This window comes from Hylaeus anthracinus, unplaced genomic scaffold (genome assembly GCF_026225885.1).
Source record: "Hylaeus anthracinus isolate JK02 unplaced genomic scaffold, UHH_iyHylAnth1.0_haploid 12000, whole genome shotgun sequence".
Lineage (NCBI taxonomy): Eukaryota > Metazoa > Arthropoda > Insecta > Hymenoptera > Colletidae > Hylaeus > Hylaeus anthracinus.
The window spans coordinates 2,565,813-2,588,447 of record NW_026534347.1 but is presented as its reverse complement, the minus strand read 5'-3'; the positions used below and the strand labels follow the sequence as shown (position 1 = coordinate 2,588,447).

Here is a 22,635-nt window from a genome sequence, read left to right as displayed (position 1 = left end):
TAATGCAGTGGATGCGTCTTGGTCGTTGGTTGTCCGACTCTTGACTCGATTTCGCGACCGCAAACTCGAAAGATATATCTCTCCCGATTTCCTTCCCTCTCGTTTCATCTCTAGGCCCCCTCCGTTCGTGGCGTCCTTTTTCGTACCAGTCGCGGAATCCCTCTTCCTCTGTTGGCGTCGGCACCGGGTCGTTCCCTCTTTGTTCCCTTGGGGCCCTCGCCCCCTTCCGCGGTTCTGCCGATTCCTCCCTCCTCCTCCCGTCCCGCCAATGGGACAGGGAGATAGCAGACCCCGTCGAGGAGACAACATAAAGATTTAAGACTCCAAGATGCGCCAATAAACATGCTGCGGCCGTGCAGTCAGCCTGCGCTTCTCTACTGCGTTCGCTTCTGTTCCGTTTCATTCGGTTCCGCTCTGCTCCGTTCCGTTCTGTTCTGTTCTGTTCTGTTGTGTTCTGTTTCACAGCCAGCACACGGGGGAACACAACCGTACCCTCTGTGCCCGTCCACGTGTGTGTATCGTTATGGTTCTGTGTTCGTATGCTCGAGCTCTGCTTCGCCCGCTGGCACACGAGGATGCAGGCCTGCCTTCCCCGCATTGCACGTGTGGTACCACTGCGTAACGTGCTTTCGAAAAGTGTCTCGATGCGTATGCAGATACGCGGCTTAGCATGAATAGTATCTAGATCCGCCGGTGGATAACCCGCCGCGATACCGGGGCAATCCGAGCGCCTGCACGGGCATTTCTAGAAACGAACACCGGAAGAGGCACGGGGGTACTTCTTTCCCCCCTAACGAGCAGCGAAATAACCACGAACGCCACGTAATTATTGGCTCATTTCATCGAGATATCGCGATACGATTTATATTTACTCCTTTACATTGTCGAGACATTGCATAGACTGCGGTACCTGACGATTTTAGGGGGGGTTTAATTAAGATGAAACACTTGAGCTTAAAAAGAAGACATGTATTTTGGACACTTGGCAAAATGATATCAAAGCATGCTTATTTAATACTTAAGATTCAAAAGATATAATACGGAACGTTTTTATTTTATTACCTTTTGCGACACTCGATCTGTAGATCACATGCACTGAGTATCTAAATGAAACAATGATAACTCTAGGTGGATTTGGATCCGGACACTTTGTCATAAGTTTCTTGGCAATCGAAGACGAAGACTCCTCTTTGTCGATCTAAATAAAATTGAAAAGAATAAAGAAAGACACTGGTGTCGGCGTAGAAGAGGACGTGCATCAAGTATGAGGTTGAAGGGGCAACCGTCATAAATTTCTCGAGTGGACGAATTAGCAGTGGTTCCGAGTTTGGTAGCGATTACCGGGGGAGTACCCGCTAGCCGCATGCCGCATGTAATATAGACCTGCTGGAACGCGATCCCGCGTTGACAGGTGATGCAGTCGCGGAATTGCCTCTCGCATCGAGAGCATCTCACGGTGTTCGTGAGCAAAGTGCCTCGCCGTTGATGTTTCGCTAGCGCGCGTACCCCTGGAATAGAGGGGCCCCGACACGAGGGAGCGAGGAAGAGGATCGGCGGTAGCAAAGAGTATACGGCGGGAGCGAACACAGAAGCGGCTAAGGGAACGGCAGTAGCGAGTAAACGCAAAAGCGCCCTCGCTCGCTCCCGCGCGATGCAAAGACGGGGTATAAATAAGCGGCTGTCGTTTGCGGAAGCAGAAAACGGGCAAAAGGACAGAAATAAAGAAGAACTCGAAGAAGAAAGGGAGACCAGCGACAGAGAGAGGAATAAATAAGCGGTGCCGGTGGAGCGAGAGGACAGGCAAAAGTAGAAGGAGCCCAGAAGCAGTAGCAACGGCCAGAAGCAGAAGCAGGGCCTTCCTCTCTTCTGGGTCCACCGGTTGAGTCCCTTCGCCGACCAACGTTCCCTGGATCCACTACTTTTGCGGTGTGTACGACCGTCCTCGCATTGAAAACTTTCCAAGCGGTGTCCTGCCTTCCTCTACGAACGCGGCAGGTGTACTTCTGTCTCGTTATCCGGAAGGCCTCTCTTCCTCCTCGACGGCGATGCGTTCGGGTTCAGGTCGTAGATCACTCGGAGGATGTTTCGAATGTATTTTAAAGGACAAGTGATTTTGTCGTGGGAGGAACGGTGACGTAGATCCATTTAACGATCTCCGTAACGTTAATGAATGTGTTACGGGGGAGTAAATGAAAGAGGCGCGGCGAAAAGGATACCGACGGATGCCCACTGCGCGACCCTTTTCCAGCCTCCTTACCGTCTACGCGTTTCGACCACTTGGATTCTATTAATCCAAGTATAGTACGAAGGATCATTACTTCGCGACCATATATTCTTGGAAATTAACGCTAAAGTTTGATCGTTGACGAAGTAGGAACAACTCCAATTCCGAGGGTCACCCTGCGTTAATCAAACACTGAAATTAAGTATCACGCGCAAGACTGAACGCATTTACCCAACAAGAGTTTATTCTCGGAAAGCCAGCACCCTTTTCGCGAACCCCTCGCTTCTTGGCCTTCGAAGGAGTTGCGTGGCCCCTGCACCTCGAGGGAATGTACCCAGGTGCGATGTTAATCCTTATTCTACTCTAATCTAATTAGTCCCGTTGTATGTACAAACAATTAACGCGTCGTACCATCATTGTTTCCTTGCGATTCCAACGTTAATTAAGTCGTTCTGCCTTTAAATCGACCTCAGCACCGAACACGTTCATCCTCCATAATTACTCCGATTCATTCAATTAACACGATCTGGTACCTACTCGTGAACATTTCTACAAAAGTTTTATTTCGTTTCACGTTTCAACCACCGCGAGGTATGATTAGTCAACGAGCGAAGTTCGGGAACTTGCATCACTCCGAGACGAGATTCGTTATCAGCTGGCTTCGTCGAAACTCGGTAACGGTGCACGCAAATTACATGTAATTATGCAACGAGGAAATGTTGCATTAGACGTGGCACGATCCACGCCGATTTCTTGCCTCGTGGAAAACAGCTCGGCCGAGATTAGGCGTTTCCACTCGAGAAGAAAACGATATAACAAATATCTCGACGTTCCACGTGCGAAGATTTTTGGCAGCGGGAAAGCCTCGGTGACGCAAACAGCGACTCGAGTATCCGATATCCGCGTATCACTAATACCGAAAATTGATCGAGACGAATTAATCTTCGAGTCGGTATCGAGAAGCAATTTGATTGTCTTTCTTCGATTAGGGTCGTTCCACGCGGATTCGGATAAGTTCAAGACTCTCCGCTTCGCTATCAAAGCTAGACTTAAGAGCAACTTCTCCGAAACTGCCCAAATCCGCGTGATCCACTATCACATTCCTTACCAAAAAACAAATCGAACCACTAGGTGTTCGATTTTAAGCGACGGTCGCTACTACAAGTCGTCCTTCGAATTACTCGAGTCCCTCGGGGTTTCCCCGCTGGGAATTGGAGTGGCCAACCCGCGACGGACGTTGCGTACGTTACAACCCGATAGAAAAGTCAGAAAGCGAAATAGCAGAGCGATCGAGGTACGAACTATGGGTTCGTGCGCGCCCCTGCGAAAGCTCTCCTCGGAGCCGAACAAATAAATGCTGAAAAGAGGAACAAAACCGACATTATGTGGCATTAACATACAAAGTATGTCAGACCCGCGGTCCGGAGGCATAACATAGTATCGCGGCGTTCGCATACCCCGCCCGCTTTGCAGTGACCAGAAGGAGGAACGGGAAAGCATTGAAAAGAGACTGATCCCAAAAGCGGTGAACAGAGAGGGCGGATGACTCTCGGAAGAGAAACGATGAGGGACAAAAGGAGAAAGAGGGAGGCCAGAGAGGCCCCGTCGAATGTGTTCAAGTAGAACGGTGGACCATGAACTGGAGTGAGAGAGAGGTGCAATGAATGATGAACGCAGAAAGGTGTGCGTGCTGCGGAAGAGGAGCAAGGAAGAGTTCGACGAAGAAGGCCCAACAAGACGGAGTGCAAGAGAGAAGGGTGTGTACAGGGTGTCCCAATCGGAGCACGATTGTGAAAGGGGTGGATTTTTCGTACGAAAGAGGAATAAAAAATGTAGAGGGTTTTTCCAAAAGAGGCTTCAAGATTTTGTGATATTCGATTTATCTATTTTAACCCTCGTCATAGGCAATTCGAATTAACCCTCAGCATTCCAAGTACAATTTCATTCTTAAATATGTTAATCTAAGGCAAGATAAGTCCAAGAAGATATCTGAAGATTGTACTAAAAAATCCTTTGGGACTGAGGGATAGCAAATCATCGACTTCATCGACTTCTGAGCTTGAAAAAGCTTTGCAATTTTAACAGAGTTGGTAAACGCTCTATATTTTCCATTTGCTTTTGAACCACGAGTCCACCCCCTTGCAATACGATTGCTGGGACACCCTGTAGCTGGATAGCGAATCGAGGGAGAGGAACGTTTACGCTATCCGCAGTCCCCCGAGGTCCCGTCCCATCGTTTCGTTGTCCCCGTGTGTGCCACGCGGTGCGGCTTAACGCAAAAGGGCCCCAGGCCCCAGGAGCGGGAGCCGGGAGTAACAGAACGCGCAGGAAAGGGAAAGATCCGAAGGCAGCCGGTGGCAAAACGAAAAATCGGCCCGCATATATCGAGGCTGCCTGCGACGACGACGACGACCGCGGCGGCGACGACGACGACGACGAGGACGACGACGACGACGACGACGACGACAACGACGGTGGGACACACACATAAAACGAAGGATTCCTTGTGTCCCCGCTGCCTAGCGGACTCCCGATCGGCTACCGCTAGCGATGGCTGTGAACCAGAAACGGACAAGATTTCTTATCTACGCGGGGAACTTAACACATTGGACCATTCTGTTATACACGACATAGGCAAAGATAACGCGCTCGACATGTTATCGGTATGTATCGGTGAGAAGAAGTGTACAAAATTCAAATGTACTGCTATGAATGTTAATTAAAAAGGGAGTCATTAATTGGACATATAGAAAAGCAAACTAAATCTCCATTTAGAATGATTCCCAATAATAGGTGCAGTAATCGATATAAAACAGATTCCATACCCTTATAAATTAAACAAACGAGCAAACACACGATTAACTCATTTTCTAGTGATAGTGTTCAAGATTGCGATCAAGAGTTAATACTTTACCGACCGGTGGTTGAACGTCCTACACACGTTTCATCAATCATTCAACTTTAAATACTTCCCTAACGTTTCTATTTTAATTAACACTCTCACGTGCGAATACTTATATTCGTAATTAAATCTAAAAACATTTTAGCAAAGTATCAGTTAACATAAAAACTGATTCATAAGTGTCTCAGAGTAAAAAGACAAGTAATAGACCGCCAGTCGGTAAATGTCAACGACTAGTTACCAGTTTATTTTTCTAAGATAACCAATACTTTGTTATCTGCTGTTGAGGTAACATTATTAAATACATAACAATATTAAAAAAAAAAAAAAAACAGAGTCCTCGCGAGTTACACATGCCCAACGCTACTCAATGTCTCCACGCCGCTTTTGCAGCTTTACTTTAGCGCTCACTAGCCACTAGCGAAAATTTATACGTGTATCCAAGACGACATATTCCGACACGTTTGCGGAATGTATCATTTTACAGTGTCGAGAAGATAATTCTCAATTAACGACCGAAACTTAAGGGATATTAAATTAGGAATAAAATTGACCCACTTATGCGAATTAAGTTTACTTCCACAAATGTGCATATAAAATAAACTTTATAGATACAAGAATGAAATTAATTATTACAAATATAATATGGATTCGGTAAGTACGAAACACCAAAATTTATAACAGTTTATAATTGTAAATATTAATATAATGTGTACCACAGAACTGATTGTTACCTAGTGCCTTATTATACTAGTAATAAGAACAATTATTATTATTTTGTTATTTTCTTCATGTATATTAAGTAGCCCTTTGAAGATAAAATACCGCGACACTTCAGATGAACTTGGTATCTTGTAACCCAATATAAGCTTACATTGTCGTTTATCAATCCGTTTAACTCTTTTTGTGGGAGAATCTCTGAAAATGAAAAGTGCAATTATAGTGAAATTATGTTTACATGATATTTTATAACAAGTATACTTACGGGCAGGATCACTGTGAGTCAACAACTGCACATCATTTTCTTTAGTGAATTCCTGCAAAGCTGGTGGTACAACACAGCAAGTAGCTAAGCTAATTTGTACAATATTAGGCTTCACCTGTATTGATAACAAATTATGAAATTGGCATAATGCATACAAAAATAATAATTAAACACCACAAAAACAATAGCAATCTTACATTTGCCCACTGAAATATATCAATAAATTCATTTGTATTGACATCACTCAGGCCAACACTGGACAATTTACCAATTTTTACATATTCTTCTACTCCAGCCCATAATTTTTTCAAAGATGTCAGTAGTTCTTCCGAACTTTCTTTGCCTTCATAGGCAATAACCAAAGACTCGATTGCATTTGTGTTCAAAGAATTACAGACTGACAACACAATACAATATATAATTAATAATGTTAATATCAAACTTAATGAAATATCTTTTTTACCTTGATCAATAGCTTCCTTCAATAAGTCTACATCGGGTGAGGACATAAATACCTTCACAGTTATCTTGACATCTTCTCTATTGATATCTTGCAAAGCATTATCTTCTTTTCCTTTAATCTAAAAATGAATAAGGTTTTAGAAACTTAGAAATACACTTTCTAAATATTTATAAAGTAAACAAAAATTAATTATACGTACAATCATTGGGTTCTCACCACTGCCTTCATTCTCTCTGAGCACAATCTTCAGTGTTTCAATTAGCTGCAAAGAGAGATCATGTGAATCATGATAGAACAATTTTTCATTGCTAGAAGCTACATAACCTCAAGAATTATAGTTGCAACTATGTAACATCGAGAATTTGATTTATTTTATGTTTAAAATACCGTTATAAACCGACCTCATCCGTTGGATTTTGACTTGCTTTTGTTTTTGGCTCGTTCAGGGAAAGTATATTCCCAGTTCTAATTAATATGTCGTGTGACAACATAATAGACAACAAAATTTGTAGGATACTAGCGAACGTGTAGCGGATGACTAACCACAGATCTTACAAGAATACTGATATCACATATCGTAGGTGTGTGATTAATTGCTCGTGATGAGTTCAATCATAGAGGATTTGTCTGACTACGCAATTTTCCGTCTAGATAATTGTATCGCGTAAAATACAAAAAGCATACATTTATGCAACCTATAGGCGCACGTGCCTTCCTAACTTCTGTATTATTTTTATAGTATTACTTCATTTATGTTCGAACTCTCAGACCACTCACGCGTAATTAACTTGTTAGTTTTCATAAATCATAATTAGAGCTTTCAAATTTTACTCCTAATACAATACAAATAAAAAATAAAATTATTGCAAAACGATTTGTCAAATTTGATAAAAATGGATACTTGATAAATTTGATAAGAATTAAATCTATACAACACAGTTTTTCATTGACGTGTCATTCGATATTTTTTCTAGGTTGGAAAATGTTCTTTATTTCGATAGGCTTTTCTTTATATGGAAATTTCGGACTTTAGTTTGAATTGGACCTCATGGATCCATTACGCGCCACTACCGGTGGATTATTGCGGTTACTATAGATTGCGCAATAATCGCAATACCGCAAAGCTTAAAAAAACCTCTCTATAAAACGGATACACCACGTCTACAATTATGATGTGCAAAAAATAAATACATTCTGTTTATCACTCGCAGTTCTGATAGTCGAGTGTGGTTGAGTGTACAAGTTTTTCAGGGAAACAACGAAATTGTAATCATATAAAACAAAATGCCTTTTGATATAGTTGCGTACTCGTATGCTGCCACAGTTGCGGCCGGTGGCATACTTGGTTATGTGAAATCACGTATGTTGTCTAATTTTGTTAGTTAGATATCATGTTTCTTCTTTAGCATTTCCACATTTGCACTGTCATAGCAGCTAATTAAATATTTGTACCATCTATTTCGTGTATTCATAAATATCTCAACTTTCAAGAGTAATAATTAGAACGCGTCATTACGCAAAGAAACAATATCAACGAATCATTTTTCTAAAGATTCGATCCCTTCTTTGGGTGCCGGACTTCTCTTTGGAACAATTTTGGGTTACGGAGCTTATCAAACTTCAGCAGATCCTACCAATGTCGGAGTCCTCTTAGGAGCAAGCTCGACTCTTGGGGGAATTATGGGTTATCGCTTTTATAACACTGGTAAAATAATGCCAGCTGGAGTAATCACCCTGATCAGGTACAATTATATAAATAAATTGAGTATTATGAAAATTACTAATTATTCCAATGTGTTTGATTTTCTTTTAGCGCTGCAATGATTGTCAGAACTATTTTCAAATATTTTACTGCAGTTCCACCAATGAAGGCACAATAAATAAGGATCACTCAACATTCACAGTCAATAAGTTTATCAATCATAATATTTTAACACTACCTGTGTTTCTTATGCATTTCTGTAGGTGAAGTGTCAACTGGATGTAAATGATACAATGTATTGTTAATGATTTACAATATTATTTAAATTAGTTATGAAAATACGTGCAATACTAGTGTTCTAAATATTGCTTTGTAATAATAATAGCCTAAAACAATACAATTATAATTATTTTACCATTATATATATTATGAAAATACATATCAGTATGTTCATGATTGTTAAAATTGATAATAGCATTAGTATAGTACATAATTATACCTCGTTTCTATTCCAATTTGATATCTTCTAATGATAGATTAATAACCGTTTTTTTAGCCAAGTTATTTATATTTATTTCCTCTAAATAAACTCTTGAAAAATTTATAATCTCAATGTGTTTTTACAATGCTCCTATGTTAGACATGTTTACAAACCTACCCTTTTTTTTTATTATTCGAACTTTAAGAAAAATTGTGACGAATTTCATAATACATATCGCGAACTCGACTTGGTATTTACGTATTACGGAAAATACGCGTAAGTTCAATTAAAAATGTAACAACGGAGTACGAAGAAGATAGTATTATCTCAATTGTTTGGGATACAAAATACTCGAATAACAATTAAAAAAAAAATTTTTTTTAAAGTTTTAATCGTCAATGTCGGTATAATTTTTAATCTTACATTCGTTGTAAAAGTTTCAGTATATTACAGATATTGTTTCAATATTGATAATACTTGCCAGTCAGATTCGGAAATTATCTGGAATTACCGAAACCTCCAAAACTGAAGCATTGTGATAACCAAAATTAATTCCTTCTTAATACTCCTTATTTTAAATACTCATTTGGTTTTCCCGTGATGACACACGAAGACACGATCAATTCTATTTCATTATTTTTATCTATGTTACGAACCTGTTTTCATGATTATTCAAAATTGTATAACTCGATAGTGTAATGTATGTATTTCATAGATTAAACTGATGATACTTCTAGTCTAATGATTAGATAATGAAAAGTGTATCATGGGGTAATATACTTTCATTAACGTAGCGATGTAATTAAAAAAAAAAAGATTGAGCTACATGTATTTTGACCTTCAAATGACATTGAATAAAAAAAATATTTTTTGTATAAAAAGAAATGGTCAAAAAACAAAGTAACGTGTAAATCAGGGTGTAAGGTGCTTATAATAAATATATTATTTCGTTAGATTACATCCTGCAACGCCACTCAAAATTCATTTGCGCATACATCATCGAAGTAAAAATAGCCTAATGGTGCTGAATCGATTTACTGTTATATTGCAGCATTCTGTGCTTATATAGCATTCACAACGCTGCAAGATTATTCACCTAACTCTATTTTTACGAAAATTACCAAGAAATAGCAGAAAAGTAGCGATCTAAAGACATTCTTTGATTTCAGTCCGCAAATGGTAAAAGTTATTGGTTTAAATTCTAATAATCGACTGCACGCGATAATCGATTAAAAGCTCGAAGTTCGAGTTACAAAATCGAACGCGCCCCGTGCTGGTTACTTGCGAGAACCTTTCCGGGAGCTCTTGCTCGGTGGTGTGTCCGTGGGAGGAGGTTCTACGGGTTTCACCAGGTTTTACGAATTCTTACGAAACAAATCACGACTATCGAGTTAAACGATCGGGCGGGTCTGAATTCGCTCGTAACTCTTTGTGTGGTTACGAACGAGCAAACGAATGTTTTTTCTCGACACCTTTAACGAAGAACTGGTTGCGAGAGACTTCGACAGGCACTGGTCGCCATACGAACGAAGCTTCAACCTTCATCGACCGATCTGACTGATTTTTGAGATCCAGTCACCGAAAACTTCCATCATTCCGTCAATAACCGAGTGCCGACCCGCAGGGTGGCGATCATTTGATAAGGTACGTAATGAAATGCATATTCGATGTGCCTTTTCGAGCATACGGCATTAGCCATGTCGGTAGGGCACGTCTGTCACGTGAAGGTTTTCGTTATCGCTTACTTTGCAAGTTCCTTATACCATAAGTGGGCTTCTCGGTGTGAAATGTTGTATAACAACGCAATCCGTGTCCGATGAATCATGATTTTCACTATTTTCCTGCACCGAGTTTCCTCATCACATGCAATTCCAACGTCGACTCAGTTTTCTGATCTTTGCATTATCTGGTGTTTCCTCGATTTCATTAATGCTTCTTATCTGTATTATACGACGTTAATCGATTCGAGTGCAAATTGTACGCTCGATACAATACATGTTACCATAATAGTATAGCTTATTTGCAAACATTGTACCATCCTGGCAACATTATGTTTGCGGTGCAGTTTGTAATTTCGATGATGTGTTATCTTGAAGTAGCTGGTACCTAACTCCGTCTGATATTTCCTGTGCAAACCAGTAAAATCAGAATGGATCGTGTGGATTTTGTTTAAATTTTAATGTAAGAGCTAACTATTTTTTCCCCCCTAAGCACTGATAATGCGAATGTCATGTACATGTTTTTAATGATTTTTATCCTTTCAATAACAAGAACAGAAGCAATAATAATTCCTATAGCATTACTTTGGCTACTTAGTCAATTGGTTCACATATGTTAAATATGTATTTGTGTATATATGAAATTAATCGATATGAATATTAAAATTAATATTGTATTTTTCTCCTCAAATGAAATATTCTAGTATAAGCAATTATTATTTTCTTATGCAATTAAATATTTATATGTTCAATACTTTCATAAATTTTGTAATTATTCTTTTGGGTTCACAATGCTTACTTTTAGAGCACTATAATCGATAACAAGCATTGTATTTAGAAATGATGTATGTAATGTTATATGCACACCTGTATTTTACCTGTGACTATCTTACACAGATGTTATCAGACGTCAGTCAAATGATTTTGATGAACGATTGTAATCAAGAATTTTCAACCGCGTAGTATAGATTAAATGTGGTATTTCCATGCCCCCAATGAAGACTTGATCTCTGAGTGGCGTGTGCATTACCCCTCCATGTCTAATTGGTTCTCTGTGAACCATGTATTTCTTGGCCGTCAGATAAGCTTTGTTCCATGAAGTAGACTTGGTACCACGCAAAGCACAGCCTGATAGTACTTATCTTTCTCGTATAAATAGTGGCCCAAATAGTTACTTCAGGTTCAGTATTGTCCTGTATTCTTGCTAGTTCACAACTCTCCTTCGTTGAGCAACGTTTAACCATTATAAAACAGTATAATATTTCAATAATTTCTACTTCTTTTTATTGTGTTATTGTTCCCATTAAATTATTGCAAAGATAGTTGTCTCACAAAGAATCAAACATCCCAAAATTTTAATACAACTGATTTATTGGTTTATATGTGTTATAAAAGCTACGAGAATTACTTTTAAAAATCAGGTAAGTTTCCAAAACCTCTTTCTTTAAAAATGCAAGCATAGGATCTGCTTTATATTAATTTGTAACTTATTGTATAATTATTTTATGATTGGTTTAGTAAATTGGAAATTATTATAGTCACCTTTAATAAAGATTTTCATAGAATTTACATCAATATTTTTTTCATATAAATTGTTGGCTGATATCTTTTTATGTCTGACAAAAAAGTATATGTAATTAATTCTGATAAAATATGATAAGATAAATTAAATTTGGGCATGTGTCACCAAATGTATTGATCTATACAAAAATTAATGCTTGAATACTGAGCAGTTTTAAATTCATCGGTTTTTCTGGTTCTCATACATTCTTCTGAACAAAGAACATACAACAATGACAGAATGTTTTATGATGTGATCCTTTTGTGTATTCTGATTGCTTCGCATGTCTTTTGTTTAACAAATTTTATTGTTGTCTGTGACAGTTGATATTAAAATCATAATTATAATAATACAAGTAGTTTGCTTGTAGGAAATTATTAAAACATATTTTAGTCCAATTCATTTTACTTGAGAAATATTTAGTGACAATGCAATAAATAATAATGACATTAAATACAAATTTCTTTCATTTTAGGGTTCTATCTGCGATAGACTGGTAGGCCAGTCTATTGGTGGGTGTGTGAATAACTGCGGCAACTGGAAGTTGGCCCTGAACGCAGAGCCCCCGTGGCTTTGCTAGCACCCCCATAGTGATCTTGTCTTAAACCGCCTCCTCACGACAAACGCAATTCTCATTGACAGCTGCCTCGTACGTAGTTATGTTTAGCAGTGTAAACTGATGGAGTATCATTCAATTTTATGTAATTTAATAATGTTTTATTTTAGTTTGCTGCCTAGTGCCTACAGAGTACCCTTTAGAAACCCAAAATAATCAACATGAAGGTCACGAATCAGGACGAACGTATCCATGTCTTGGACAATGCGTCAAACGTTATGAGCGTCATCGAAGATATTGCATTCAGTGGATTGCAAGAAGAAGCATTTTATGTACTTGATATCGGAGACATTGTCCATAAACATCAAATTTGGAAGGAGAAATTGCCACGCGTAGACCCATATTATGGTAAAATAATCGAAAAATATTGTACATTACATTCTATCGCGAATTAAAAATTAATTAATTCCGTTTCTAAATTTCAGCTGTAAAGTGTAATGACAACTTAGTTGTCATCGAGGTATTAGCTGCTCTTGGTATTGGTTTTGATTGCGCATCAAAAGTAAGTGTAATTTGATATTATGTTATTGATGTTAAGTAACGAATACCTGAGATAGAAAACCTAATTAAAATTGGTTATCAATGTTATTTATAGACGGAAATTAACAAAGTATTAAGCGTCGGAGTAGACCCATCTAGAATTATTTTCGCGAATCCAGCTAAACCAGCCTCGCATATTCGCCACGCTTCTGCCGTTGGTGTAGATACAATGACAGTGGATAACGAGAGCGAGTTACATAAAATTAAGAAGTTGCATCCAGATGCCAAAGTAAGGACACATAAAGGTCATTTCTAAGTGACTTCTAAGTAAACTAACGTTTACATTTCACACTTATCCTCATAATTGTTTTATTTCAGATTGTTATTAGAATTCGTTGCGACGCAGAAGTAGCTCAGTGTCAGTTAGGCATGAAATTTGGTTGTGATCCTATTTACGAAGCCCCCAACCTTCTGCACCTTTCACGCATGTTAGGGCTTAATGTTGTTGGCATCAGTTTCCATGTTGGATCTGGCTGTCAGGATCCCCCAGTGTTTCATCGCGCTATACGTCATGCTAAAACATTATTTGACTTCGCAATGGATCTCGGTTTCAAACCGTATCTGTTGGATATCGGCGGTGGCTATCCTGGAAATAAAGGCTCGAGCATTGACAAAATTGCCGATGTTGTTAATAAAGCACTTGACGAATACTTCGACAGTAAGTAATCATAACAATTGTTTATGGTTAGTCAGAATCTATTACTGACTTTCGTTCAGTTAAAATAATAAAAAATAATAATTTTTAGCCGATGCCGTTCACATAATCGCCGAACCCGGTCGTTTCTATGTTGCATCTGCATTCACACTTGCAACTAGCATTCACAGCAAACGTTCGGTGCGTGGCAACGAAAATTTACCGAATACAATTACGCACAATATGTATTACATCAATGATGGCGTTTATGGCTCCTTCAATTGTTTGCTTTACGATCATCAGCATGTCACTCCTATACCTCTAAAGGTAAGCAGTAGCCTTCGTTTATTTTTATTTCAATTACTAAGTATCGAATTGCTCATCGGCTTTCGTAATAAACGTTTTAGAGTTAACGATGGAATGATGATTCGTTTCTAATAATAAACATTTTGGCATTAACAGAAAGGTTATGGAAAGATGATTCCCTCAAGTATTTGGGGACCAACTTGTGATGGATTGGATCAAGTGGTGGAAAATGTTTTGTTACACGAAATGGATCTTGGCGATTGGGTTATTTTCGAAAATATGGGAGCGTACACGTTACCGGTTGCTTCTCCATTTAACGGATTCCCTGTACCGAAGGTTCACATCGTTTCCGACGAAAATATTTGGTAAGTTATAGCTTTACACGATATTTTAACATAATAGTTATTTGATGCATTTTAACTGCGGTATTTACTTTGTTGAAGTAATGCAAAAACATTCTTTTACCCGTACATATAATATATTTTACAGGCTGCTTTTAAAAGATCTTTTGCCTCTGACCGAAGAACATTTTGTTATCGGCAATACACCAGCTAATTTACGACTTGGTCTGGATATTGGGGGAACTGATATCAATGCATGGCGTAATCCAAACATTGAATTGACGTCGGCTGAAATCTTGGTTGATACTAATACTCCATCATCATTCATCTACGATTATGTTGAGGTTGATCCTCTAAATTAATTTGAATACATCGCATACGCGGCAAACGTACTAAGAAAAAGTCCTCGGCATTTCTGCGAAACGTCATATTCTTATTTTATCACACATGATCATGACATAACCTCAAATTAGATATTCTTTTGAGGTTAATAATTTTGTGATTATATATTTCTTAGTATTTATCTTTGTTAGCTTGAAAGAAAAATCATACGATTGTGTGTATTTTTGATCTTCCGCTTTTATTCCAAGCTTATATGAACTCGAGCATTATTAACATTGAGTGCCATTGTTCAGAAAGTGAAATACTTATATACTTTTCGCTTTAATTGAAGGTTAAGAACGTGCAAATTATTTTCATTCTGAGATGATATAGGTATATTAAACTTGCGTTGCTTCTAAGTGACCGAGAGATAAAATACGCATAAATTATAATAATGCACAAGTAAATCATGTGTTCAGAATGTTGTTGAAAAATAACCTTAAAAATAACGTAGATGTTATTCTGCTGCATGATTCACTGAAAATGTTTGCATAGGAACATTCATTATATCTCTCTAGGAATGTAGTTTCTTACATATTCCATATAAGCTTTCATAATATTTAGAAGTGTTTACCTAACTCTTTCGTGAGTATTTACAATTTGCACGTTTAACATAGACATTGAAGCCATTTTTTTTTTAAATATAAATCATATAAGTATGAGTTAGTGGAAGAGTTAGCTACAAGAGAAAAAAACGTGTTTGCGAGTGTTTTTATGAACGATTTCACGTCCGTGCTTATGGTGATGATTTCATGCGGTTTTATAACACATTTGTAAAACACAAATACTACTTACATGATTTATATGAAGGATAAAAAAAGTAGTAGTTTTGTGAAAAGGCTTAAATGTTGAATAGTTTATATATATAGATATATGTGAAGTATTTAAATGATTATTGTAATTTATCTCGTGGTTAAAAATGAAGATAAAAAAAGTTAAAAAAGACGAAGGAAAAATGTAATCAATAACATTGAAGGTGACGTACGTGTCCAACTTATGTATAACGACAAGCACAAACGTTTCTACTTTCTCGATTTTATTTTTCGTTTCGAATACACCCAAAACAAGAACTCTGTAGGACTGCTAGGAATTTTAGGGCATTGAGGCAGCTGTCACAGGAAGGAAAGATAATTAGTTTCTTATTAATTATTACTGTCATTGTATTATATGTCAGCTATTATTATTGTTAATTAATTATTATTAACGAATGAATACATGTAATGAAATATACAAAATTAGTACACTTATTCACAGCTTTTATTCCCTCTTTAATCGCTATGCTCACAGAAATCTGGATACCACTAGATATTACTCGATAACTAATTGTAAGTTTAACCGATTAGCAATCTAGGAGTACCATGTACCGCGATTGAAAGATAAACAGCAGCGCTGTAAACTGCAGTAGTGACTTAGAGATAAAAATAATGGCGTTTCATTGATTTAAAGATTTAATGAGATTTCGTCATTATCATAGAACATATTGAAAGTTCAAATCTCAAGTACTACCGAGAGATACGAGGCTGTGCAACGAGTCTAGCGAAAGATAATTGGACTAATAATTTTGGAACGAAGGACTTGGTTAGCAAAGTAAATACAGAAGTTCGCATAACGCGTCTTACTTGAAAATGATACGTGTGACAATTACATCAGTTATCGTAATAATGCCGCTCGTCTCTTGTATTACATAATTACGATGTCCTCTAGAAGTTGATCGATAAGAGGATCGTATATGTTTCTCGTATATGTATTGTATCGATGACGTATTATTTATCTATGGATGACGTTTAACCCATTTCGAACTGCTATTTGCGATAGGATTGGATACAGATGCACTTTTATGAAGTTAAAGTCTGATCTGAAAACCTTCTCGGTGATTTATTCTAAATGTGTCGATAACGAATCTTTCTCGTAAAAGAGACTTTTAAAAGTTTTTCTGTTTCGTTTAACTGCTAATACTTTGAGTTAGTTATGAGCTTTCAGTAGATATAAGTACAAATTTCAAAGTTTGGGATTCAAACGCGTGCATTTGCTTTTTATAAATAGTATAACACTTAGAAGACGCGTGGATTCTTGGAACTCACGTCGGACAAAAAGATCAATCATGTTAGCAACGCAAAGATTATATTATCGTGTAATTTGATTGATAAGTGTGATGCGAAATTTATATTTATTGCCGTTCAAAGAGAGGAATCTTAACAAACTCGATTTGTATCTTGATTGTTTAGGATTTTGAACCAAGGGACTGCGTCAGAGTTACTTCGAGGAATTCTCAGTGATCTAAGCGTGGCTTAAGTTTACTTCATCCCCGATAGATAACTTCTTTCTTGCTTAGACTCGGCTCCTTCCAACACGCATTGTCCATCGAGGCATATCTATCAACCGAGAAATTGTCGTTTATTGATTTACTGCAACATAAAATTTTTAAAAATGAACGATTCTCTGATAAATCGTGACTTACGAGATTAGTTCCACAAGAAGAACCCTCTGCTGCTGCCGCAATTGCATCACATACGCCGTTGGTACCGGGAGCTTCACAGATCAGTTCGTAGCAGATGGAAGGCGAGTTTTTCTGAACAATCGTCGCAAAATTAACATAAGATTGTTTACGTAAATTCCGAATACTTACGTTACACGCGCCGCCGCCGTATACTTTTTCGCATTGCTCGTCTACGGTCATCAATTTTCCAGGTAAAATGGTTCTTATCGCTGTGGCTGTCGGAGGTTCGTCGTAAACACATTTTGCTCTATCTTCGCTGAATATTTAAAAAAAGGAAACCAATTTCAATTGGAAATTTTATCTTAGGAATTGGTTAAAAAAAAAAAAAAAGGGATCACCTGATAAATTTGCGAAGTGCATTTAAGCTACAATTGGACCATTTGAATTCTTTCTCGCTCAATACTAAAGTGGCTGACATGATGTAATCGTCGTTTGGCGAGCACTTTCCAGGATCTCTCGGATCCCCGTCGTGATGAGATGCCAGTCTGAATTAATAAGAATTTTGTTGATATAGGTACAAGTTAGGTCAGTTAAATTAACACGTTGACTGCCAGTGAAATATTCGTGAAAATTTCTGCTAGGATTAAATATTATTCAGACTATTGGAAACGACGTAATCAAACATCCGTCGTGGTATTTATTTTTCTTAACTTCATCAAAATACACGAATTTCAATTAAATTCATTTCCCGTGAAGCTTAACTTTCAGAATTAATTCTTTTAGTTCTTCAGCGAGAAGCACTGTCACCCACATATGGGTGACGTGGCGATCGAACGTGTTAAAAAGATTTAAAAAAAAAAAACAAACAAACAAAACTTACAAATGCCCCAGCTCGTGAGCTGCTGGTATAATACCACTGAAACCGCCATTGTCTTCAACTATGCCAGCAGCTTCTGATGTGTTTGTTATGCTATTCCTGTTGCATGCGCCAGCCACATAAGAGTATCCTGCCGATGTCAATCCACGTCGTTATTGCTTTCAATGTGCGCTAACATTGACAGTGACATTAAATCAAATTTTATATCGAGTTATTTATGTTTGTACAGGAAACATACTCACCTATCGTCGAAGTATCGCACAAATGCGCGTCCAGTTTATTACACAAATTTAAACTGAAAGAAAACGAGTCCTTCAGCGAAACAAAGGTATGTTGTACGTTTGAATAGAATCAGAGAAACAATCACTCACTGCGTCATGGTCAGTGCTAGGTCGTAAATTTTCCATGGAACTCTTCTGTCCTTGTAGAAATAACTTGCCATACCCTTCAAAGCCTTATCAGCATCTAATAAATTTGAATCGAGACGACCCTGTTGTACATATGGAATTGCTCCTGGGTCCTGCACAAATAAAAAGGAAATAAAAATAAAAAAAAAAAAGAACAGGCAATGAAGATAACAGCAGCGTGCTTGCAGTGTACGGTCACTTACCATGCCTACAATTATACCTGCGATGTTTAATCGTATTTTTGGTTCAGTTATTGCGCGATATCTCAAATCCACTCCGTTCCAGAACGCTACGATATATCGTTTAGCTTGCTCCATGTTTCTACCTAGCATTCTAAAACGAAAGAACGCCACTCTCGAAAATCGTGTCATTTTTATGCAATTGAATCGATTACTCACGAATATAAACTATCGTCAATGACTACCAAGACTTCTGGATACACTACATCAGGAACTGGATACTTGTTGGGTATTGGATTTGTTACGTCTAGAAACGAACAAGAAACATTTTATTTTTAATTAGAAGCTAATTTGGTCTTTCATCTACTGAAATTAAAATAAACGTGCTTACTAAACGCTTCGCTGTTCCCAGACGGAATCTTTTTATAAATAATATGATGGTATGTGTATTTTAAATCGTTTACGTCGCTTTCATTGAAATATGGTTTGAACGATCCGTTCTTTCTATACAAAACGTCTCTGATGACACGTTCTGGTAGGGAGCGTATGACCAAGTTCGAAGAAAGAGATCCGTCCTAAAATATTATCGAACCGCGTAAAAGATCCACACGCGCATTCATCGTATAATTATTCCAATAATTAATTATAGAACTCACGAAAAGAGGGTGCGTATCGTTGTGCATTTTGACCAAGATCGATGCTCCTGCGTCTTCGTCTTGCATTGTTGTCCCGATATCTTTCAGGGCCTAAACAAAATTATTTTCTGGCTCATTTATTATAAAGATACGAACAATAAACGACCTTCCAAATGTTACAGTGTCTTGTGCGATTGCGTAATACACGTGGCTAAAATGATAAAGCGCAGTAAGTGGGTGATTTCAATGTATGAATAATGATTAAAACCAGCCCACGAATGTTATCAGCTCCGAAAGACTTTTAAACATAAATTACTCGAACCAGAGCTCACATACTTTCTAATTTGTAAATCAATAAATATGTTTCGGAGCATACGTTCGGTATCAAAGTATACTGGATTCCTTCTGGGGCTTGTTGATCGGACTTCACTGTCCACAAAGGTGTATCCACGCTAGCGAGGTATCCCTCGGTGTTACTTAAAGAGAGTTTGATGTCGTGGTCGAAAGCTTTCAGATGCAATATTTTTGTGCCATTCTCGTTTATGACTTTTATCGAATGCTGAACGGGTACCACTTCGTAATCGGGCACTGTAACGAGACACTTAAGGACATCAAAGAAATTTCACTCATAGGTAATTTTGTTTTACAGAAATTGTTGATTTACCAGCGTCAGGCGCCGTGTGAAATATTCCCATGATCTCGTCCGGAGTCATCAATTCGTGTAGCTGCGAAGCATAATTAATATTAAGGACACAGACGTCTCGGTTGTTTGAAGAAATAATTGTTAAATGTTCTAGAATATACGTTACCCGAATGGTGTGACACATGAATGGAAGCACAGCCAAGCACAGATAAATTAGGATATACATTATGATAGGAGACGCAAACAAACACAGTAGCAACTGTACTTTAATCGTGACACTGTAAAATAGTATAAAAATTAATTAAAATTATTCTCGTACTTGAATTTAGTGTCTTTCAATTCAAACTGCGTTCACTTCTAGTTTTTACTTGAGAACAAATTATTTGTTTATGTACAACATAAGTCCAATACAAAGACAAAAACAGTCTGCAGGGATTATCGAAAGAGTAAGGCTGAACCGTTGTTGGGTCGGAATTTAAATAGTGCGAAATCTGTTTATTATTATCTATGCAGTAGAACACCTGTTCATATATTATATAATTATCGTCGATTTTTGATGGACTTAGACATGATTTATGACCCGGTGTACACCTGTTATGGTGATCAATGCTTCCATCTGCTACAAAATCGAATAAAAAGTTCTGCTTCTTATATAGATCTATATAAACAAAGTCGACTTTGTTTTTTTTATTTATTACACATAAAGGGGGTGAGTATTATACAAATAGAAATAAACATAGGGTAAGTATTTATAATATTTAACATAGAGACGTTGGTGATACTCCTTTTATTTCATTATTTAAACACAAATCCTTAAACAAAGTGCAGCATTCAATTAATTAATTAACTCAATTGAATGTTGCTTCAGTACTTTTCTAAGATAACTTATGCATTTAGCAATTACAAATCCAAGTCAACAGCTCTAGCAACATTCAGGGATCATTGTTGATACGATTCAGGATTGTTATTAACAAATGATTAATGAATCTTAGAGTACGTATAATCATTTACTACGAACGCATACTAGCGTTCGATATTTTCGATAGTTAGTCAACTTTCCAGGGATAATTTATGAACTTGTGCATTTGAAGTAGCTAGCCTAGACTTGTATCAACATTCAAGGACCATTGTTATTCAGATTCCGATTGTTATTAAACAATTATCAACAATTTTCAGACGAGAATACGGGAAAGCCTATTATACCAATGCACGCTAAGGTTCGATATTATCGATAATTTATTAACATTCTAGGCCTAATTCGTTAACTTTCGCAATTGTAGAAGCTAGCCAAGACCTCTAGCAACATTTAGGGACCATTGTTGATACGATTGCGTTGATAATTCATTGCAAAAAGTGCATCAAAGTAATTAGTTGTCTCAATGTAGATGAAATTGCATAGGCCAAAAACGTGTCAAGCGACGCTATAACCATCTCGCGGTGGAATGGTGGAACTATAATTATCGACATTACAGGAAGAAATTGACAAATACTTATATAATCTATTTTATTATGTTTAATAATAAACTGGTAGTCATAAAAGAAACATTTAACATTAAAAATCATTAGTAGAAGTTAAAATAAGTAAATAATTACGAAGCCGGTAATTAGTCGACAGTGGCGCCATCGGTGGAAAAACGCCAAGGTTTGTCCCCGAATAGTTCCAGACTTCAACGGATAGATGGCGCCATTGGTTTTTTTTATTTAAAAAAACAAATAATTTAAGGGTTAAAAAAATGGTTTTCATTCAAATTTTAATGTCACATTGCTGGCTCAATTATTTGTTATTGCATACAATAATAAAAAAAAATTTTTACATGCAAGTGGCGCCAACTAGCGGTTAGAAATGGAACTAATTTCGAAGTTTGGTCAGCGCCTCTCTCGGGAAAACGCTCTAGTTTGTCCTCGAATAGTTCCTTTGTTTAGCGCTAGATGGCGCCATTTGTATGTTTATAAAAATATTTTTTTTATTATTAACAAATAAGTGAGCCAGCAATGTGACATTAAAATTTGAATGAAAACCATTTTTTTAACCCTTAAATTATTTGTTTTTTTAAATAAAAAAACTAATGGCGCCATCTATCCGTCGAAGTCTAGAACTATTCGGGGACAAACCTTGGCGTTTTTCCACCGATGGCGCCACTGTCGACTAATTACCGGCTTCGTAATTATTTACTTATTTTAACTTCTACTAATGATTTTTAATGTTAAATGTTTGTTTTATGACTACCAGTTTATTAATAAACATAATAAAATAGATTGTATAAGTATTTGTCAATTTCTTCCTGTAATGTCGATAATTATAGTTCCACCATTCCACCGCGAGATGGTTATAGCGTCGCTTGACACGTTTTTGGCCAATGCAATTTCATCTACATTGAGACAACTAATTACTTTGATGCACTTTTTGCAATGAATTATCAACGCAATCGTATCAACAATGGTCCCTAAATGTTGCTAGAGGTCTTGGCTACCTTCTACAATTGCCAAAGTTAACGAATTATGCCTAGAAAGTTAATAAATTATCGATAATATCGAACCTTAGCGTGCATTGTTATAATAGGCGTTCCTGTACCTCCAGTTATAATCAATCATATGAGTGATTG

At 37.4% G+C, this 22,635-nt stretch overlaps 4 protein-coding genes across 7 annotated transcripts; 2 read left to right on the top strand and 2 right to left on the bottom strand.

Moving 5' to 3' along the window:
- Nucleotides 1–5,684: 5,684 nt before the first annotated feature.
- LOC128890002 (glutamate--cysteine ligase regulatory subunit) lies at nt 5,685–7,295 on the bottom strand. Its single transcript, XM_054148129.1, has 6 exons — nt 6,976–7,295; nt 6,774–6,836; nt 6,575–6,692; nt 6,309–6,508; nt 6,112–6,226; nt 5,685–6,044 (listed from the first exon to the last, which is right to left on the bottom strand). Exons 1-6 carry the CDS (start codon nt 7,063–7,065, stop codon nt 5,899–5,901), a joined length of 732 nt encoding a protein of 243 aa, XP_054004104.1. The 5' UTR covers nt 7,066–7,295; the 3' UTR covers nt 5,685–5,898.
- A 389-nt stretch (nt 7,296–7,684) lies between these two features.
- On the top strand, nt 7,685–8,715 carry LOC128890008 (transmembrane protein 14C). Its single transcript, XM_054148135.1, has 3 exons — nt 7,685–7,934; nt 8,127–8,316; nt 8,388–8,715. Exons 1-3 carry the CDS (start codon nt 7,859–7,861, stop codon nt 8,452–8,454), a joined length of 333 nt encoding a protein of 110 aa, XP_054004110.1. The 5' UTR covers nt 7,685–7,858; the 3' UTR covers nt 8,455–8,715.
- A 1,312-nt stretch (nt 8,716–10,027) lies between these two features.
- On the top strand, nt 10,028–17,219 carry LOC128889991 (ornithine decarboxylase-like). 3 transcript variants are annotated; one of them, XM_054148107.1, is made up of 9 exons: nt 10,028–10,401; nt 12,512–12,685; nt 12,763–13,000; nt 13,078–13,154; nt 13,248–13,421; nt 13,511–13,850; nt 13,939–14,153; nt 14,289–14,497; nt 17,080–17,219. In XM_054148107.1, the coding sequence occupies exons 3-9, from the start codon at nt 12,814–12,816 to the stop codon at nt 17,144–17,146; spliced, it is 1,269 nt and encodes a 422-aa protein (XP_054004082.1). In that variant the 5' UTR covers nt 10,028–10,401; nt 12,512–12,685; nt 12,763–12,813; the 3' UTR covers nt 17,147–17,219. The 3 variants fall into 3 exon arrangements, with proteins under 3 accessions (XP_054004082.1, XP_054004080.1, XP_054004081.1); XM_054148105.1 differs by lacking the exon at nt 17,080–17,219 and adding an exon at nt 14,622–16,101 and having other exon boundaries at nt 10,033–10,401; XM_054148106.1 differs by lacking the exons at nt 10,028–10,401; nt 17,080–17,219 and adding exons at nt 11,658–11,896; nt 14,622–16,101.
- On the bottom strand, nt 16,990–20,694 carry LOC128889983 (venom metalloproteinase 3-like). 2 transcript variants are annotated; one of them, XM_054148090.1, is made up of 14 exons: nt 20,199–20,694; nt 20,054–20,114; nt 19,766–19,977; nt 19,411–19,500; nt 19,146–19,329; nt 18,974–19,061; nt 18,779–18,908; nt 18,540–18,688; nt 18,411–18,463; nt 18,172–18,298; nt 17,690–17,836; nt 17,481–17,607; nt 17,313–17,423; nt 16,990–17,226 (listed from the first exon to the last, which is right to left on the bottom strand). In XM_054148090.1, exons 1-14 carry the CDS (start codon nt 20,256–20,258, stop codon nt 17,149–17,151), a joined length of 1,617 nt encoding a protein of 538 aa, XP_054004065.1. In that variant the 5' UTR covers nt 20,259–20,694; the 3' UTR covers nt 16,990–17,148. The 2 variants fall into 2 exon arrangements, with proteins under 2 accessions (XP_054004065.1, XP_054004064.1); XM_054148089.1 differs by having other exon boundaries at nt 20,054–20,694.
- Nucleotides 20,695–22,635: the final 1,941 nt, after the last annotated feature.

Coding starts and splice junctions, on each gene's coding strand:
- LOC128890002 (XM_054148129.1), bottom strand. CDS start 7,065: ATGTTGTCACACGACATATTAATTAGAACTGGGAATATACTTTCCCTG. Junction 6,693..6,773: donor GTGGTGAGAACCCAATGATT/GTACGTATAATT, acceptor ATTCATTTTTAG/ATTAAAGGAAAAGAAGATAA. Junction 6,045..6,111: donor GACTCACAGTGATCCTGCCC/GTAAGTATACTT, acceptor TTTCATTTTCAG/AGATTCTCCCACAAAAAGAG.
- LOC128890008 (XM_054148135.1), top strand. CDS start 7,859: ATGCCTTTTGATATAGTTGCGTACTCGTATGCTGCCACAGTTGCGGCC. Junction 7,935..8,126: donor ACTTGGTTATGTGAAATCAC/GTATGTTGTCTA, acceptor ATTTTTCTAAAG/ATTCGATCCCTTCTTTGGGT. Junction 8,317..8,387: donor GGAGTAATCACCCTGATCAG/GTACAATTATAT, acceptor ATTTTCTTTTAG/CGCTGCAATGATTGTCAGAA.
- LOC128889991 (XM_054148105.1), top strand. CDS start 12,814: ATGAAGGTCACGAATCAGGACGAACGTATCCATGTCTTGGACAATGCG. Junction 13,001..13,077: donor ACGCGTAGACCCATATTATG/GTAAAATAATCG, acceptor TCTAAATTTCAG/CTGTAAAGTGTAATGACAAC. Junction 13,851..13,938: donor ACTTGACGAATACTTCGACA/GTAAGTAATCAT, acceptor AATAATTTTTAG/CCGATGCCGTTCACATAATC.
- LOC128889983 (XM_054148089.1), bottom strand. CDS start 20,258: ATGTATATCCTAATTTATCTGTGCTTGGCTGTGCTTCCATTCATGTGT. Junction 18,464..18,539: donor CTAGCACTGACCATGACGCA/GTGAGTGATTGT, acceptor GTTTTCTTTCAG/TTTAAATTTGTGTAATAAAC. Junction 17,424..17,480: donor ACGGCGGCGGCGCGTGTAAC/GTAAGTATTCGG, acceptor ACGATTGTTCAG/AAAAACTCGCCTTCCATCTG.